Source organism: Heliangelus exortis, chromosome 1 (assembly GCF_036169615.1).
Source record: "Heliangelus exortis chromosome 1, bHelExo1.hap1, whole genome shotgun sequence".
In the NCBI taxonomy this organism is placed as follows: Eukaryota; Metazoa; Chordata; class Aves; order Apodiformes; family Trochilidae; genus Heliangelus; species Heliangelus exortis.
Window position 1 is genome coordinate 6,409,603 of NC_092422.1, and position 19,432 is coordinate 6,429,034.

General features: G+C 38.0%; 2 protein-coding genes across 6 annotated transcripts in view; both read left to right on the forward strand.

The window, feature by feature from the left end:
* The window catches only part of SYTL2 (synaptotagmin like 2), a 55,717-nt gene extending 41,400 nt beyond the window's left edge, over positions 1 to 14,317 (forward strand). For 3 of the 5 annotated variants that reach the window (XM_071731708.1, XM_071731796.1, XM_071731966.1), the window contains exons 9-19: positions 1,148 to 1,249; positions 2,243 to 2,296; positions 3,876 to 3,970; positions 5,296 to 5,415; positions 6,211 to 6,380; positions 7,760 to 7,862; positions 8,255 to 8,425; positions 9,590 to 9,668; positions 10,547 to 10,646; positions 11,373 to 11,578; positions 13,102 to 14,317. In XM_071731708.1, the coding sequence (XP_071587809.1) occupies positions 1,148 to 1,249; positions 2,243 to 2,296; positions 3,876 to 3,970; positions 5,296 to 5,415; positions 6,211 to 6,380; positions 7,760 to 7,862; positions 8,255 to 8,425; positions 9,590 to 9,668; positions 10,547 to 10,646; positions 11,373 to 11,578; positions 13,102 to 13,247 (1,346 nt within the window). In that variant the 3' untranslated portion in view covers positions 13,248 to 14,317. The remainder of the gene's footprint in view (positions 1 to 1,147; positions 1,250 to 2,242; positions 2,297 to 3,875; positions 3,971 to 5,295; positions 5,416 to 6,210; positions 6,381 to 7,759; positions 7,863 to 8,254; positions 8,426 to 9,589; positions 9,669 to 10,546; positions 10,647 to 11,372; positions 11,579 to 13,101) is intronic. The other 2 variants (XM_071731882.1, XM_071732058.1) reach the window with 1 other exon arrangement.
* Positions 14,318 to 14,854: 537 nt separating this feature from the next.
* Positions 14,855 to 19,256, forward strand: CCDC89 (coiled-coil domain containing 89). Its single transcript, XM_071734370.1, is given in 9 exon segments — positions 14,855 to 14,946; positions 16,950 to 17,012; positions 18,116 to 18,224; positions 18,226 to 18,289; positions 18,292 to 18,371; positions 18,374 to 18,664; positions 18,666 to 18,717; positions 18,720 to 19,079; positions 19,082 to 19,256. Coding segments are annotated over 9 exon segments (1,155 nt in total). The 3' UTR covers positions 19,126 to 19,256.
* Positions 19,257 to 19,432: the final 176 nt, after the last annotated feature.

Genomic DNA, 19,432 nt, shown 5'->3' on the forward strand with positions numbered 1-19,432 from the left:
TGGGGCATCACCTTCAAATTAATGGCATTGTAACTCTCAAAATCTGGTATTTCTTTCTAATATACTAGATAAAATGAGAGGAAAAAAATATATCAGTGGCTGAGTTCATTCTTTAGTGTGTCCAGTCTTCAAATGTAAATCTTTGTCCATGGAATGCCTGGATATAAAGACAATACCAGTACTCTCTGCTGTTTCATTCAGCATTGCTGCTAGATGCACTAGGAAGTGGCCATGTAAATGAAGTGGTTGTTATACCAGGATTCTCATTATTTGGTTAATAGCAGCTCTACCAATGGGTTGTGTGTGACAGCCATTGGAGAGTTTAAGGTAGAAGAGGTAATTTAACCTTTAGTCTGCTGTTGAGAAACTGCAAATGTTTTCTTCACCTGGAGAATCTGAGAAATATGTGAAGTACTCAGGACATGCCAACTTACCCTTGAGCCTGTTTCAAAAGTGAGATTTCAATGGAAGTCGGTGAAAACTCAGGACAAACGAGGAAAAATGAAATAAAATTTGTTTTTACCCATGATTACAGACAGCAAAACTGTAAGGCTGGCTGACAGGAAGGAAAGTAAGGTAGGGAGGAGAGAAGGTCTTAAAGATTTCTGAGGGAGCTGTGTCTGTCTTGATTCTGCCCTTAGGGACAACAGCAGAACTTCAGGGATCCAAGTGTCTCCACAGCTGGATTGTTTGGGATTTTTATTACTCAAGTGTTGAAACAAAATTATTTTTGCTGGGGAGAAAATAACAGAGAAGTTTACACAGAGGGATAAATTAAAGCTATTAATTTTTTGTGTCAGTTCTTTACAAATGGCTAATGCCTGTGTTTATTTTAATTGTCCTTAGATAAGTGCCATAACTTCTTGAAACATTCTTATTAGACAGTACAGACAGAGACACCCACACAGGGCAAATCAACCAGCCTGCTTCTCTCTACTGATGGCTTAGAGAATTTAGAAAGAGCAAATGAGACATAAAATGAGACATTTATTTTTAGTTGGATTTATTTTATCTTTTCATTGGATATTTACTGTCTTTGCTAACAGTCAAGATAGATTCTCATGAGAAATCCATGGTTTGTTTTCAGTGATTAGCTTGAAATGGCATATCTGTGTGTGCAGTGTTCATGTGTTTTGTCTTGCAACAGGTTCAGAAGAAGAATTAAACCCTGTTTTGATGGCTTTGAAAAGGAGTGCAGATAGGAAAATACCTTCCAAAAGTCTAGAGGACATTCCATCAGCCACCTCAAGTGAGCACAAAGCTTGTGTGTGTCTCCCATGAACCCCAATTTGGCTTAAACATGTTCATGCTGGCCTTCCATACAGCTTTGCCAAGTAGTGTTTTTTGTCTCTGTTTCTCAATAACCTGTATGGAGCTTGTGTAATAGAACTGAATTCTTTTCTTGTATGGTTTCATTCTCAGTTCTCTGTGTTAATTTTGAAACAACCCTGGTCTGTGGAGCAGACAACTTCCAAAAATACTGTGTTAATCAGTTATGGGCAGTTTATTGGATATCTTTTCAGTGGTGAAAGTTTTGGCAACTACTCAGATCAGTAATGAGCAACAAGTGGCATTGTCTTCTGGCTACTTGCTTGGGTCAGGTTAGTAGACAGTGGAATTATGAAAGATCATCTTAGCTCAGTAGTGTTTCACATGTATTCTAGCAGTTAATATACAGAAGTCACTTTAAGACAATACAATGACACGGATTATACTTAAAATTGGTTCCTAATTTCCCTTTGTAGACTCCTAGTGTTTTCTTGGTTTGGGTTGGTTTTGGGTTTTTTTTTTAATTATTATTTCTGCCTACCTTCACCCTGCCCCTGAGTGTTTTTATGTTTATCTCATGTCTAATGGGGAAGACATAAACTGAAACATTACATTTGAAAACTAAAATGTGGAGGTGTAGATTCTGAAAGATGTTGGCTATCATTGGCAAATTACTCTACTTACTACTTACACAATTGCTTGCTTCTAACTAGTTTCTAGGTTTTGGGTGTGCACTAACACTGAGTAACAGCACACTGATAGAAACTGCCAACATGAGACTGCTGCTTGGCTGTGGGCTTGAAGTAGTGTGTGAAGTAGAAAGCATCTCTTTAATTTAACCATTCCCATAGCCCTGCTGGTCTGTTTGGTTTTGTTGTCCTCAGTACTCTTAATTCTACAATTACCACTGCCATCCATTTTATCATACTGAACAGAAAAACTTCTAACTATATATTACTTTTTTCCTGCACAGATAAAGGAAAAATAAGTAAACCAAAGGAAGAATTAGCTCTTAGTGCTGAAGATGGTAAATATCTCTTGTGTCTGCATGGAAATTTATTATTTTTAAAATGGTCTCTGTTTGCTAGTGGAGAATCTTTTTTAAACCATTGTGCTTTTAGATTTTATTAACCTCAGCATGATCTTGTAGAATTTTGTTGTGTTGCTTTATTCTTGAGAACTACTCTTACGTTGTGTCCTGCTGCATCTGTAGAGACTCTGTGCCACAAACCTGTGTATTATTTTGGCCTTTAGTCATTCAGTCTATGAAACAGTTACTGAGATAACAGAGAGCTCTGAATGTTACCTCAGTTGAAAGACATAGCCTGAGCTAAATTCATTAACAGTGAAATTTTGAAAAAATGACAAACATCACCAAATTGATAGCTGTACAGACAGAATAAGCCAGGCTTTCTTGAAAATGCTATTAGTTTTTCTGCTTTGCTTAGCTTGTGCACCAGTTACCTTTGTTATGATCCAGCTCCTCAGAGGAGGATAATGATGCAAAACACAAACACATTGGGTCTGGGGAAGTAACCTTCTCACATATAAAATGTATTCATACTATTTATGACATTGCTGTAGCTGTTTGTGCTACTGAATGACTATTGTAAATACTGCACTGAGCAGGTCTGAAGCCTGATCAGCATGAAGAGAGGAATGAAAATGCAGCAGGAATTGAGTAATAGGATTCTTCCAGCAGACAATGGAGTGATTTCTTCAGTGATATTTAAACTAACACGTTAAAAGTAATTTTTTATTTAACAACTAACAAGTTATACATCTGAACTAGATACTTGCTCAATGGGGAAACAGCATCTAACTGCATATTGACAACTGGTATGTTAAGTACTGTTTGAACTTGAACAGCAAAAGCTTTGCAAAAGTTTAACTCATGCCTTGCAAACAATCCCATCATGAGTGCAGTGTTGCATTTTATGCAAGAGATATGTGCCTCTGTATGTAAACTGGATGTTTGTTGACAAGTAATTCTCTCTCATGCAATATTCAGTGTTGGTGCATTTCAGAATGTGTATCCAGTCCAAAGAGGTAGAGCTTTAGTGCATTACTAAATACAAGTGGGGCTAGAGCATGGAAGATTCACAGAATCACAGAATCACCTGAGTTGGAGGGGACCCAAAGGTCATCTGGTCCAATTCCAAGTATTGGGGGCTTACTGCAAATTGGATTTTTGCAAGGCTAGCTCGTGCAATTAAGCTTTGTGCAGTGAAAAAGCATAGAAGTGAACTGCAGTAGAGGTATACAAAAATTGAAGAGAGAGGCTGCTAAAAAGTGCATCATTAATGAAGTATGTGTCTCATAATTAACTAGGAATACTTGAAACTTTCTTGTTCAGGACTAAAAAATGCTTAATTTACTAAAATATTATTTATGGTCAATGTTATAGGAGATATCAATGTAGATTTTCCTTCCTAATGATAGATTCTCTGAGTCCTTGGGGGACTTGCATCGAAGTTGTAAACTGGTTGTGCATGTGCATGTGTTTCATAAGATGTTTGTTTCTAAACATGTCCTGTTTTTTTGTGGAATCTTGCTGTTTTGATGTACAATTTAGTTTTGAAATATTTTGAATTGCTGCTCTTCAGTTTCCACAGTGCCTTCAAAGCCTGATAAGCTGTTCTCCAATCCTGAAAAGCTCAAAGGAATGAGCAAGTCAGTACCATCATTCCTACAGGAAAAGGCAAGTTCCATCTCTGTCATATTTTTAACTAAGACTTTTGATTACTGTCACTTTACATTTGTCAAACAGTCCTCCTCAGGGTCTGCCAAGTCAGTTTACAATTGGACTATGGCACAGAATTGAGCTTGTGGACTAATAATCAGGAAATGATCCCAAATGTCCTGTGGCTTAACCTTTCTGAAGCTTCAATCCAGGTTTATTCTTACTTTACAGCACAATATACAGAGCTATATATTTTATATAGGATATTGAAGAACTGTGACTCTGAAGCATAGTGAATGCTTCCTGTTATTCCTGAAGGTAATCTCTGTCCTTACTAACTAACAGGTTTTGTTTTGGTTTGGGTTTTTTTGTTTGGTTTTTTTCCTCTTTAGAACATGTATATGCACATAATTATTTTCTTCAGAGCATAAAATCTAAAATGAGTATGTAAGACCATAAGAAAGTCACCATCTCTTCTCAGAGAGGCATTAGCTTGACATTCTGCTTAGGGATGGAAGTTTAGGTACCAGGTAGTTAATTCTGTGTAGGTGACATTTCAGAATTTCCAACAACATACTGCCATTCTCCAAGTCATCATCATCATCATCATGGGGTGGGCCTTGGAATAAGCTCTGAGGCTGTATTCAAATCTCTTAAAATAGCACTGAAGTTTGAACTCCTTGGTCTGTGACTCCCCAGACACAGTAAAGAGAGGAATAGAAGACTGTGTTTAGACCAAGCATAAACCTTCTACCAAAATGCCCAAAAAAGGATAGAGGGATTGGATACAGGGGGCAAGAAGCTCTGGAGAATAGGAAATACTTTGTAATTGTTGAACTTGGATAACACCACAGATTCTGTTTTTTTACAAAAGCCGTTTTCACTGCATCCAGTGCTGCTCTAGCTGACTGCCTCCAAGATAGAGGAGGGTATTTGCTATACAACAGAAAGGGACTGGTAACAAACCTGACCATCATCATTTGCATAAGTTTGTATAGGAGATAGTGAAGTAGAGAAGCTGAATTTAATTGTCCCAGTAAAGTTAACTTTGTACTTTTTCATTGCTTTTTGAGATTTAAAACAGAAGTTCAAACCTGGTTGCATTACTGCTTAAAAAAATTTTCAGCGTAGGCTTCCCATCAGAAAATTCCCTTCAACCCTTTTTTTTTCCCAAGTGCATGACCTAGTCCAAGGAACATTAGTTACTCACATTGCACTAAACAGGGGAATTCAAATTCAAGTTTTCACTGAGTCTCAATCTGCATTAAAGTCGAATTTTTTTTTTGAATGTTCATTGTGACTGAAAAATCTACACAGACTTTCTTTCTGTGATGTTTTTGTAGAGTGATGACAGAGAGACAGACACAGCATCAGAAAGCAGTTATTCCCTTGGCAGAATCAAGAAGAGTCCCAGCTCTCTAACCAATCTTAGCAGCTCTTCTGGCATGGCCTCCTTATCCTCTGTATGTAAACCAAAGCCTGTTTTTAATGGCACTTTGCTTTTGCTAATGTCTTCAGTATTGTGTTGGCTGCCTTTTTATTCCTTTCTTCCCTTGGCATCTCTGTCTCCTTCCTTCTCTCTCTGTTATGTGTGAACCCTCACATAGAATAGCCTAAGCCAAAATAAAATTGGTATATTTCTTTTTTCTTTTCTCATAATATATCGGAGCCTGTTCAGGACTCTACTGTGTAATATGGTCTAGAAACACTGAACTAGTTGAAAGTGATCCTTCTCTTTCTACATATGTAATGTTTAATTTTTGGTGTTTTATTTCAGCCACATAGAATTTATTACTAATTTTTTTCTTGGTATTTTCCTAAGGCCCATTGTTCTAGCCTCTAATGCTCTGCTTTCTGCAAGGAATATCACCTGAATGGAGATACAAGTAATATTTCAAGGATCTAATCACAGTCAATAGCTAGATCTACTGCATCATATAATTTTATCTGTTCTATCTCAATGAAATAAACACATTCAGGTTTTATTGTGGTTTGATTATTTTTCTTTTTTTTTTTTTTTTTTTTTTTTTTTTTTTTTTTTTTTTTTGTGGAAAACACAGCCTAATGCCTGGATTTATTTTGTTAATCTGCTTGCTGAGAAGCTTGTGTTGTAGTGTCCATTACATTTTGTTATTACATCAAAAGATACACAGCTGATTTCTTTACTATCTGAATTCTGAGTACAATTTCTACCCTAATCTTGAAGCATCTGATGAAAAGCAATGCCTGGAAATTTTTTCTCCTCTTGTATGATACAGGTGAGCGGAAGTCTAATGAGCATCTGTAGTGCAGACTTTGGCAATGTTGATGTGAAAGGGAACATTCAGTTTGCTATTGATTATGTAGAACAGCTGAACGAGCTCCACATTTTTATTTGCCAGTGTAAAGACTTGGCAGTGGCAGATGTTAAACGACAGCGTTCAGACCCGTAAGTACAGAGAATGTATTTATTTCATAATGGAAGATTTAAAGTGTAAATGAAAACTGATTTTTTTTCAATCTCTATAACCTGTTGGAGTGGACAATCCAATAAATAAATTAATAGGTTATAACATGCTTTATGTGGTTTGCCACTCTGAAGTTCAATTGCCACAATAAATTGGTACATATAGTAACATGGGAAGCTCAAGCTTTTAGGAATATGACATTCACTTTTTAAATTCATAGAATCACAGTTACCTTTGCTGGAAAAGACCTTCAAGGTAATCAAATCTAACCATTAACCTAACACTGACAAACCCTTAACTAAGCCATATGCCTAAGTACTATGTCTGTAGGCTCTTAAATACCAGGGATGGTGACTCCACCACTGCCCTGGGCAGCTTCTTCCAGTGTCTGATAAATTCTTCTTGACATCCAACCTAAACCTCTCCTGGTGCAACTCAAACCCATTACCCCTTGTTCAACTTCATAGAACAGACCAATTGCTACCTCTTTGCAACCTCTTTTAATGTAATTGTAGAGGGCAATAAACTCTCCCCTCAGCCTCCTCCAGGCTAAACAACCTGGAGCCTCCTTCAGTGGCTCCTCATAATACTTGTGCTTCAAACCCTTCGTCAGCTTTGTTGCCCTGCATTGGACATGCTCTAGTAGCAAAATATCCTTTCTGTAATAAGAGGCCCAAAACTGAACACAGTACTCAAGGTGTGAGTACAGGGGTAAGATCACCTTCCTGGTCCTGCTGGCCACACTGTTCCTGATACAGGCCAGGATGCCATTGTCTGCCTTGGCCAGCTGGGCATGCTGCTGACTTATGTCCAGCTGGCTGTCAGTCAGCATCCCCAGGTCCCTCTCTGCTGAGCTGCTCTCCAGCCACTCTTCCCCAAGCCTGCAGCACCTCATCTGCAAATTTACTTAGGGTCACTTTGTATACTCTATCTCCTTGTCTGGATTATTGATGAAGATGTTAAACGGGAGTGGTCCCAGTACTGAGCTCTGGGAGACACCACTTGTGAGTGGCTGACAACTGGATTTAACTCCATTGACTCTCCAGACAGTAAATCCTGCTTTGATAAGTCTTCAGTAGGATTAAATTCTATAAATATGATCTCTAGCCATTCTGTAATTAAATATTTGGTATTTGTGTTGAGGAGACATTTCTCTCTGATAGGAAGAGGTTAATGTCCCTCTTTGGGAACTATTATTATACTTCACCACTGCTGTTCCATTTCTTACATGTTACAAGATGAACAAACTAATGGTTAGTTAAGTAGATTTCTTCTATTTTATAAGCAAATACTTGTGCATTTTGGAAGGGGAAGTTGGAAGTGTTTCCTTGCTCTTCTAACCAGCCTGTTTAAATTTTAGGTATGTGAAGTCCTACCTGCTTCCAGAGAAATACAAGATGGGCAAACGGAAGACCTCTGTGAAAAAGAAAACTTTTAATCCAGTCTATAATGAAATACTGCGGGTATTTATCAGACTATTACTAGACATTAAATGCTCCATGCATGAAGTATGAGGAACCTTAACTTCTAGTTACAAGTCCAGATGCTTTCAAAAGAGACATCTGTGTACAGATGAGATGGATCACTCATTAGAAGTACCATGTCCTTCCACTGGCAGGTTAATTCTGCTGGATACAGCATTGAGAACACTGGATGTTGTGTATTTTTTTTCAAACAAATGCAATCTAATTATAAACTTAAGATGCTTGGAAAAAAGTAAAATATGAAGGGAGTTTTGTTCTGAAATGAAGAAGTGAGCAGTTATGGATGTATAAACACAGACACATATTCAGACACAGCACTGATGAAAATCTAGTTTGTTTTAACCTTTTTTCTCATTTCTTCTTCCTGGCAGTATAAAATTGAGAAGGCTGTCTTAAAGACCCAAAGTCTTAATATCTCTGTCTGGCACAATGATACCTTTGGGAGGAATAGCTTCCTTGGTGAAGTGGAGCTGGATTTAGGAACCTGGGACTGGAATGATAGATCCAACAAGCAGATCAACTGGTATCCACTCAAGCCAAGGGTATGTTACCATGGATGGGTTAGATGGTTTCCATTTTCCACTGTGTAAGTGCAAATCCAAGTAATTTATTTATTTAGGACTGATTTTGTGTGTTCTGTGGGTTTTGTTGCTTATAATAATAAAAACCTCTTTACTGGTAAATGGAGCATTCAGTTCTGAGATTTAGTTTAATCTAGTAAGTAGCTAGGTATTATATTAGGAAAACCTTTCTCATAGTCTCAGCAGTAGGAATTTCAAGATATTTTTCACTTTTGTCATGTCCCTGCACCAGGCAGCTGAAGACACTTGCTCCCTGAATATGAAGTAAACCTACTGAGAATATGGAGCAAGTGTAGCAATGTTTTAATATCACATGTAATGATGACTTCCATCTGTATGCCTCTTGTTTCTTCATGGATTTCAGACAAAACATAAACTTTCAGCTAAGCTTGTTCTAGTTTCTTTTGTTTTGGTTTGTTTTTTTGTTTGTTTGCTTGCTTTTGTTTAATTTATTTATCATTATATTTTTTATTTTATTATTCCTTTAATTTACTTCATTAGTTCATTTTCAAAATTAACTTAATCCAAAGTTTTATAATTTATATAACAGAATAGCAATGCCATAGTGTTCTTTAGATCAGTTTAATTCAAATTATTTTAAAACTACTCTAGGTAGATAAATGTAACCAAATGTTAGCAGGTGCTGTGCTTCATCTACAAATGGTCCATGACTCTTTTTGAAGAAATAACATATCCTTGTGCCTTTTTGCAAGATAACTCCTATGGAGGCTGATTTTTAGATCAAAACCTTCCTACAAAAATGGGTTTATTAAAGTACACTTTCTGTTGCACAGAGTAAGTTTTCTGATTTGAAAGAGTATATATTCAAATTCTAAATATATGCACACAAATGGAAAAGATGGGCTCTTAACCCTTTTGGCTTCTCCTGCGTCTTGTTTTCAACTCTAGTGGAAGAGCACCTATCTGAGGAACTATAAAGTGGTTAAACTTGACCTAAAATTTCTAAATCCTGTAAAATGATGGAATCCTAACTGATAAGGAAATGGCAATCAAAAACATTGCCTCATGTAGAGCCAAGCTTGTTCCAGTGAAAAACTTTGCCTGGTAAACTCTGTGCATGAACTGCAAGGTTTGAGATTTATGTTTTTTTTCCTTGCATTTCAGACTTCAACAATGACTCTTGACCTAGAAAACAGAGGGCAGATGAAACTAGCTCTGCAGTATGTCCCATACCCTGTTGGAGGTATGCATTGCTTCTTTGGGTTTGTCAGACCTCTGGGGGGTTTGTTCTCCTGTTTAATGTTTTTCAGGCAATTCAGACATCTTTTTGAACATAAAAGTAGAATTACTTTTTTTCTAAAGGATTAGGTCACCCTAGTCATTAATTCAGCTTAGGACCAAGGATCATTTTCTGTTATTTTGTTTTAATGTTTTAATTTAATGTTTTTAATTTCTACACCAGAAATTACAAGATTGTTACAATCTTAGGTTTGTAATGCAGTCTGTATGTATGCCAAAGTTCTGTTTTCTCACTAATAATTTTAGAGATTATAAATAATGAGGCAGGTGCTGCAACTTGGGAAATAAACAATGACAAACCACTAAATTTAAGTAATAGAAGTAGAAAATAACAATAAGTATTTAGAAAGTGGTAATTTACAACAATATGTTCTGTTTGGTTTAATCTTGTCTTGCAACTGATGACTGGCTGATCTGACAGTGGAGCCAGGTCAAATCTTTAATCCAACCAGTCAGTCAATAATAATTAAATATTTTAAGAGCACAAATTAGCTTATTTGAAAGTACAAGAGGCAATAAATGCTAACATCACATAGACTGAAGACAAGTTGATCTCTTTATCTAGGAGGCTTGGAAAGAGGAGACCAGTAGCATGGACTTGTTTAGTTGTAACAGGAGAAAAGTAGGAATACAGACATGATGTGATCTGGCTGTACTTCGATGGGCTGAAGATTTCAGTGTAAGGGGTACAGAGAGGAATGTGAGAGAATGAGTGTAGTCTGAATATCACTTCTACAAATGGGCAGGAACTCCTGCATCATAGAAATTACTTTCAAAAGGTCTCTACAGGGATTAATTAGATGTTTTGTCTTACTTTTACAGGAAAGAAGACACAGTCCACTGGTGAGGTCCACATCTGGGTGAAGGAATGCCATAACCTTCCTCTTCTAAGGGGCAATAGGATCAATTCTTTTATTAAGTGGTAAGAACTGTGGTTGAAGTCACAGATGTGATAGCCTAATAATGGTACTGTTGTGCTTTCTAATGTTATCTTCATTTTTCTACATTCAAAGGAAAAAATGCATAATTCCTTTCCAATTCTCCTTTATTGTAACGGAAATTGTCCTGCAGTGCTTACAACTTCAAGATGCTAAGAGTATATCACCCACTAAAACTTACTTGGAGAACTTTCTGAATTACCACTATTTCATTTTGTCTGTTATTCAGTTACAAAATTGTGCCTGCTTTTATTGACATTTAAACAAGCTGTGCAAGAGTATGGTTTAGCTTCACAAACTGTGGGAGGAGACAGAAGTTAGAAGCATAGTTGTATTTCTTCCTCCTTCCTTTCCACATACACGCTAAAAATGTTAAGAGACAAGAACAAAAAGATGGTTGAGAAATTTCTGGCAACAATAAAAAGGATTCAGTGTCATTAGTGATAATACAGCAAATAAGCTCACTGGTGCTGCTTTTCCACCTGATTTTGCCTTCCATCCTCTGAAACATGAGGGTGGATACATGCTGCCAATATTTCTTGAAAGGGACTGAGAATATGGCCTTTGACTTCATATCTGTGATGCTAAAGCATCTTTCAGTCACATTTCACCCAAAGGTCACTGTTAATAAGTAGTTTTTGTCTATGCAGTATGCTTCATGCAGGTTGTGATGATCAAGTGCAAACTGACCATGCTTTTTATTTCTGAAGCACCATTCTTCCAGATACTAGCAGAAAAAGTCGCCAGAAAACAAGAACAGTATCAAAAACTACAAACCCAGTATTCAATCACACCATGGTCTATGATGGCTTTAGACCAGAAGATTTAAAAGAAGCTTGCATAGAACTCACAGTCTGGGATCACAACAAACTAGCCAACCACTTTCTGGGAGGTCTCAGGATAGGCCTTGGAACAGGTACTGGATGATTAATCCTCAGATTACAAAATACAGACTTCAGCTTTTTTCTTCTTCCTTTCAATTTCTTCTATTTTTGCAAAGATCACTGAACAGCCTTTCAGTTTTTTAATTAAAAAAATAATTCAATAACTTAACCTATTCTTCAGCACAGATCCTGAAATAGAAATAATATTAGTGTTTTGAGGTTTAGGATGACTGACAAGTAAGGAGAAATTTTTTAAAAAAATTTTTATCTGTCCATACATTGTAACTGCTACTGCTTGAAGTACAAAACTATGAATCACACAGAATGTTAGGGGTTGGAAGGGACCATGAGAAGGAAGGGGCCATCAAAAAGTCCAACCCCCCTGCCAGAGCAGGACCACCTAGTGTAGGTCACACAGGAATGTGTCCAGGTGGGTTTTCAATGTCTCCAGAGAAGAAGACCCCACAACCTCACTGAGCAGCCTGTTCCATTTTTCTGTCACCTTCACAGTGAAAAAGGTTTTTCTCATGTTTACACAGAACCTCCTGTGCTCCAACTTGCACCCATTACCCCTTATCCTATCACTGGTCATTGGTGAGAATAGCCTGGCTCCATCCTTCTGACACTCACCCTTTATGTATTTGTAAACATTAATGAGGTTGCCTCTCAGTCTCCTCCAAGCTGTAGAGACACAGCTCCCTCAGCCTTTCCTCATAAGGCAGATGTTTCACTCCCTCAGTCATCTTTGTGGCTCTGCACTGGAATTGTTCAAGCAGTTCCAATTCTCCTTCAACAGAGGGGCCCTCAGTTCAGGGGCTGTTCCTGCACCCATAATCTTGAACAATGTCTTCCCTAGTTTTTGCATGTGTGAGTTTCTATGTCATGTAAAAACAGTATTGGAGGAAGACAAAAGGGTAGATCAGGACTGCATGATCAGATTTGAAGGTGCTGGATGGAAAAACTTACAGATGCATACAAATTTGTAACATAAGGGCAATATAAGATGTATAGATAGAAGAATTTTATGTTTTTTCAATTATTACGTTTGCCCCTTGCACCGTCCTCTCTGGTCTGAAGGAATGATGTGTTTGGAGTCTTTTCAAACAAGTACAAGAAAAAAATACTCTTCCCAAATCAACTTCTCACATGGTTCACCAGAATAACCTAAAATACAAGTTCAGATAGTAAATTTCAATTTGAATTTTAGAGTAACCCAGGCTGTATTTCAGTACAAAATCAGTGTCCTGGTTTATTCTTAGACCCCTGCAGATCTTACTTGCCCATACATCTTTCTCCTTGGGACTGTGACAAAAAGAGTAAGGATAACAAGGAAAAGAAGCCTGGAGAAAGAGGACAAAGATTCCATCTAAAACTGTAATTAATTTTATTTGACAGAATTGTTCAAGTGTAAAAATTTAGAACTGGATCTTCAAAGTACTAGGTCAGCTACCCATGGAGGTGAAAGTGTTTTAGAAGAGAGGCAAATTTGATTGTCTTCTCTTAATTCTGCAGCATATTAAGTAATGTTTCTCTTAAAACCTGATGGCTTTTTTAGGCAAAAGTTATGGAACTACAGTAGACTGGATGGATTCTACTTCAGATGAAACTGCCCTTTGGGAGAAGATGATGAAGTCACCAAACACATGGATAGAAGATACACTACCTCTCAGGATGCTGCTGGTTGCAAAATTGACAAAATGAGGTGGCTTTTGAATGGCCAGTGTTTAAAATAACCTTTTAAACCTTGGGAATGAAATTTAAAGCTGCAGGGGTAAAACTTGGAAGAGGAACACAGTGGCTTTTTTGAGAGTCTCTGCTCTGCTATTGTTCTGGTTTTGTGCTGTCCAATGTCACTCAGTATTTCAAATTAAACTTCTGTCAGCAAATTTTAATGTAACATTAAGGGACTCTTTAATTTCTTATTCACAGAAAACTATTTCAAGAAAGAAGGCTCTTACAGAATTTAGTAGTTGAGGTAGCTGTGGTACCTGAATGCTTGTGTTGCCTGACTGAAGTGTTGCTGCTCCCTTAAATAATCCAATTTACCAGCAAAAAAAATAGAAGCAATTGAATTCTTTCTGTACTCTTCTAGGATGATTCATGAAGTGTTATTAATAAGGTAGTAACAGGTTGCATTTTGTTTGTGCTCATTAGGATGTGTCTGTATCCTCATTATGCCATGTCAGATCTCTCTAGGGAGGAATATGAGCATGAAGAATTTCTTTTTATGATTTTTAAAGTTGCATTATTTGTAGTTGGACATTTCTAGTCTATGAAAGTTGCTTCTGTAGAGAAAGAAGCATTACATGAAATGGTACTGTTGATGTCTCATTCTGCAAGGTGCAGAAAAGTTAAAAAAAATCAGGGTTATAAAAAATTATGCATACATCATCTTGCAAGTGGACAATCCTTAAACTTAAATGCTGAAGATGTAGAGGTGAAACCTTTTTTTTTATGCAAATGCTACTCTAAAGGATCTCACCCTGCAAGTCTTAGTGATGACAAGTACGTTGTTTATTTATTCTGTAAAGAGTACTCGGCTGTACCTGTATTAGGTAGTTTTTTTTGCTAAAGTAATTTATCTGTGCTTCAGCGCCACCGTTAGGAGAATGCTGGGACTATGGTGGTTGTGGTTTAGATAGCCTTGCAGTATAGGAAATGTCTGGAATGTGTAGTTTGTAGAAATGCATGCTAAAAAAAAAAGATAAATGCATAAAATATAAGATGTATTACTTTTATATTTTTAATAAAAGCAGCCTAATAAAGCTAAATAGGAATTCCATGTTTATTAAAACCCAGTGTTTTATGTTAGCAATTCAGCATGGAATATAACAAAATGCAGACAGAAAACATTTCTTAATATAAATGCACATTTCTTTCCTCCAACTGAGTAGGCCTAAGAGCTGCTGAAATCTCCCACCTCATTTAGATAAAGAAAAAAAGTTGTGTTTTTTTCATAGCTCCAACTCAGTTGCTTAATTTAATTATGGGAATTTAAATGCTCCTTCAAAGAATGACAGAATCATTCTGGTTGGAAAAGACCTTCAAGATCATTGAGTCTAACTGTTAACCTGACTCTACCCAGTCCGGTGCTAAACCATGTTCCTAAGAGCCACATCTACACCAACAACTGTTCCCTCAGAGGCTCCTCATAAGACTTGTGCTCTAGACTCTGCACCAGCTTTGTTGCATTCTCTGAACTCTCTCCAGCACCTCAATGTCTTTCTTGTAATGGAGGGACCAAAAATGAACAGTGTTTGAGGTGCAGCCTCACCAGTTAATACTTGGTTGTTTATTGCACGCTATGTATGGAAAAAGGAAGAGGTGCTATTCGAACTGCTGGGGAATCCACTTTCTCTCTCATCAACCAGGGAGTCTGTGGAGTTTACAAATGCCAAAAGTATTTGTCAGTCTTGATATCTTACTGCTTCAGGTGTTGTGAATGAGAGGGATAACTGCTACAGGTTCCACTTTGCCAGATACACACACAACACCGCTCCTGTATGACTGGGGAACAATGTGCAGACGACACTTCGGAACAATGTGTTTTTACTTCAGTGGCACAGCAGCTGCTTTGCTTCAGGATTCTTAAACAGCCACTCCTGAAAAGGTGGTAGTTCTGGAAAAGTGACAAGGCACCTGGTTTATTTGCATTCACTGTATGAATTCATTTGCACCTGAAAATGTAGGTGGCTGTGAGCATGACCTACAATTTCACAAGACTGAAGTTGTTGCTGTTGTGTTTCCTGTGAAGCTCAAAGGCATTGTTATATAAAAAGAACTTTGGGACTTACACCCTAGGGATGGAGCCTCGAGGCTCTAGATTTGCAGACAAGTGTCAAGTAATCTGCTGTGTTCTATACTGTACGAAACTTTGATAGTAAAACTTAGACTGTCATAAAAATTAAATGCTTGGTTTGTGATGGCTTCAATCTCGCCTTTTGGTTAAGTAGAACATCTTCTGTTTCACTGTTCTTGAACCACCCCAGAGACAGGCACAGAATTTTGTCACTCTCTCAAAAGACACTGCTGACCTCTATACTAAAGATAGATCAAATCTCTCAGTTTAAATTAAAAAGGTACCTAAGCATGAACTAAGAATTACTTGTGCACTGCACTTGTAGCTAATTAGTGTGATTACCTAATGACAGAGCAGTATTATGTACTTACCTAGATTATTCAAGAAACTAAGCCAAGTAAGAAAAACAGGCCCTTTTGTGCAAAAAGTTCAGTGCTCCTCTCCAGATTTTAATCTCCTCAGCATGTGCAGAAAATTGAGACTGAGAAGTAAACATTGACAAGGATAGTTTTCAACACATACTACAGTGAGTCTTCCTCATACTTCCAAATTTAGAGGAGGTTTGCAGAGGCAGTCACAGCAGTGTCTTTGGAAAGGTATTTTAAAGTTATTGCTGTTTGTCAGCCATGGAATCTGCATAAAGATCTATAGATCTTTAAAGATCTTCAACAGAGCTTTAGCACCTGTGCTTATCTGAGTTTACACTATTGTCTTACACAATAAGAGATGAACTTCACAAGGGAAGATTACAAAACAAGCTGCTTTATCAGTGAAAGAAGTATTTTGATTAGCTTATTCATGCAGAAGGATTTAATAATAGACTAGAAACACTACAATTTCACCTCTTGCTAAAGTATATTATGTTGATTTATTAAAGGTGGTTGAAGATAATGGCTACATCTCATCATGTAAGCCAGCAGGAATTCTGTAATGAAAATACCTAATTGAAGTCATACAAAATTTACTTTTTAAGAAAGATTTTTTTTACAGTCCTCTGAATGTGATTCACACAATAAATACAGCTTTCTACCAAATTCATAGTGATTCCTAACTAGAGGAGTATGTTTCAGATCCATAACATGCTGACAGAGAAATACAAGTTTATGAAGTTGATTAGGACAAAATATTTCAATAAACTTGTTTCTTTCCTTGACATAGGAAAGGTTTTAGTCATCCATAACCAAAACTTTAAAAGTTTGCCCACATCACTTCCTCCTCTGCTTTTTATCCTTTTCCAGTGGCACCTGAACTTTTTCCTTCCGGCTGCAGGTTTTTTTCTTTGCTTCCCAATCCTATTTACCAAATGTTTCATTAGCTGCTGAATGAAGTTCCAAGTTGTTTAGGGTAAGAGCTGCATCTGTGGCCCTTCAGCATGTTTGGGGTGGTTGGAGCCAGCCCTTGTGATCTGCTCTGCCACTGGCAGGGCAGAAGCAGAGTCAGAGTTCAGGCTTGTGGGAATCCTCCTGTGAATCTGGGGTGCTTTTGAGAGTGTCAGTAGCATTTGTTTGCCAAAAAAAAAACTCCAGCTCTTTCAGCCACTGTTCCAACCAGCCTGGATAAAGGCATCAGCTCCGGGGTGACTGGATTCAGCCCCTTATCTCCAGGGAGACAGAAACACCACAGCAGGAGTGGCAACAAAGCAACAGTCAGGGGAAAGAAAACACCTGGTAAGAAAACATTTTCTCCTCTTAAACCATGCTCTTCATTGTGTTTCCATACTGGATGGCCTAAACCTTTTAGTCCTCCCCCCTCTCCTCCATTATTCCAAATGTTTTGGCCAGATCCAAGGTAACAACAGCAGTAGGGGAGGCCAGGATGGCAGACAGGTAGTGTCTCTATCAATGGTCACTGCAATGCAGCTCTGGAACTGTCTGTGCTTCACAAGTGTCAATTCATTTTGGCTTTACATTATTTTTCATCCTTTCTTTATGCTGGCTCCTTCCCATGATCGATCTTCACCTTCAGCTGAAGCCCAGGAACTCACAAAACCTGATTTATCAGCACACTGATTCATATGCTATATAGTTCCAGGTCTGCTTCAAAATTAAAAACTCACAGATTAGTTTTAGGCTGGGTTTTCATAGGTCTGGCTAGCATGCCAGATGGTTAGGCCCTGGTGCTAATGTAAATATAAACATTTCCCTTATTTTCACTTAAGATACCAGACTTTTGAAATTACATGCCAAAAATAATGCAGCAAATCAGTGTCAGAAACTCAAATGATGAACCCTTTCTCCAGGCACCAAGACTTTGTATCACAAGGCATTCAGCAATTATTAGCATTATATAAATCTTTTATTCATAAATCTTTAAGCACAGGATAAGGCTACTCCCTGATTTTTAATGAGCAATATACTATTAAAATCTTATAGACCAATTAGAAATTTGATATAACTCTTCATGTTTTACTTGCGTTTATAATACTAAACCTGTAGGAGAAAATAAAGACAGAGGAAAAGGATTGCTTAGGGAGTTATTTACAGCTTTCTCTGGCAAGCTTTTTGCCTAAATATAATAGTGCTTCTTGTAGATACAAAAACAGTGATTTGAGAAGGAATAATTAGCAAAGCTAGTAATCAGCAAATGAACAGACCTGCATAAATACTAAGCCTGTGTCCTTTGCTTTTATATCCTCTGGACTTCCAGAGGAACTCCACCAGCTTATAGCAGTGTTGTTGGTCACCCAGCCATTGAGTACCATTTAAATATGCTGAGTGTCACTAAGAGACAAGGTCACTGTAACATTTTGTCTCATGTTTGTGTGAGACAGGTGTGCCAAGGCTCAGGATGAGAGAGAGGCAGAGATGGCTTATTTCACAAGTGACCCAGAGACAGGCAAAGACATGGAAGATCTAACAAAAGGTCTGGAAGAACTCTGTACAGAGTCCCAAAAAGAAGCATGAGAAAGCTCTGCTACACTCATGCCTGGAACAGCAGCATCACCTAATTGTATACCAAAGAAAAAAGCAGGCACTGGACACAAAAGCTGCAGAGGCCCAGAGCAGCTCAACATGGAGCTGGAGAGGAGGATGAGATGAGGAGAGAGGATGCAGCAAAAATGAAAACCCAAACCCAGTAAGTTCAGCATTTGGAGGGGCACTTCATAGATCTGGCCAACAACCACGAAAAAATGATCCCGGTCAAGGATGAACACAGTAAACAGCAAATGCAGCTGTGGGAGGAGAATAAGCACCTGGAGGAGAATGAGACACTCAACCAGACTGAGAGGGAGAAGGAAGCTGAAGTGCTCCAGGTCACTGCCTTGACCAGAAAGGTCTCACAGCAGTTGGACTCCTTGGAGAAGAAACATGAGTCACGGATCCCAGGAACAAGAAAAGGAGATGCTAGAAGCTCAGAGCCAGCAAGCAAGTGCCCATGCCTGGAAAGCTGATTGACTAAAAACCAGCTGCAATACCTACTGGAAAAGCACCAACAAACTATTGCACAGGCTGAGTTTGCAGAAAAGCATCGGAGGGCTCAGGACAAGCTGGAGAGGACCAATAAGGAGAAAGAGCAACTACTGAACCTGGCTGTGGAGAGGAGTAAAGCTCTGCAACATAATCAAGAGAAAATTCAGGAGACCGTGCAAAAAGCCTGCAGAGAGCACCTTGTGAGAGAGACAGCAGCAGTGAACAATGATCTGAAGGTCCAAAGGCTCCTACGATATCTCAAAACCAGCAAGCAGGTGGACAACCAGCTCCCACTGAAGTTTGATGCTTACAGTACAGATTTACTGAAGAAAAAGTGCTGAATGTCAAACTCTGTCATTTTATTGAATAACTGCAGCTTCATCCTCTGCTCTCATCTCAACAGGTGCCTCTGCTGTAACACATCACTGCATTTTGTTCCTTTCCATGAGACCATTTTATAATTTCTCAGGATTATACTTAGCAGCTTAAATCCTCCTAGAAGGTATGTCCTGAAGCCTATTTTTTTTTACTTAACTTTTATCTCAGTAAGAGCTCTACATTAAATCTGAGTAAGGATTATGAACTAGTCGGTCCTGTGATATGAAAAATTAGGGTGGAAAACGTAACATGAATTTATTCGGTCCTAACCTCTGCTATATCACAATTTTAACTTTTTA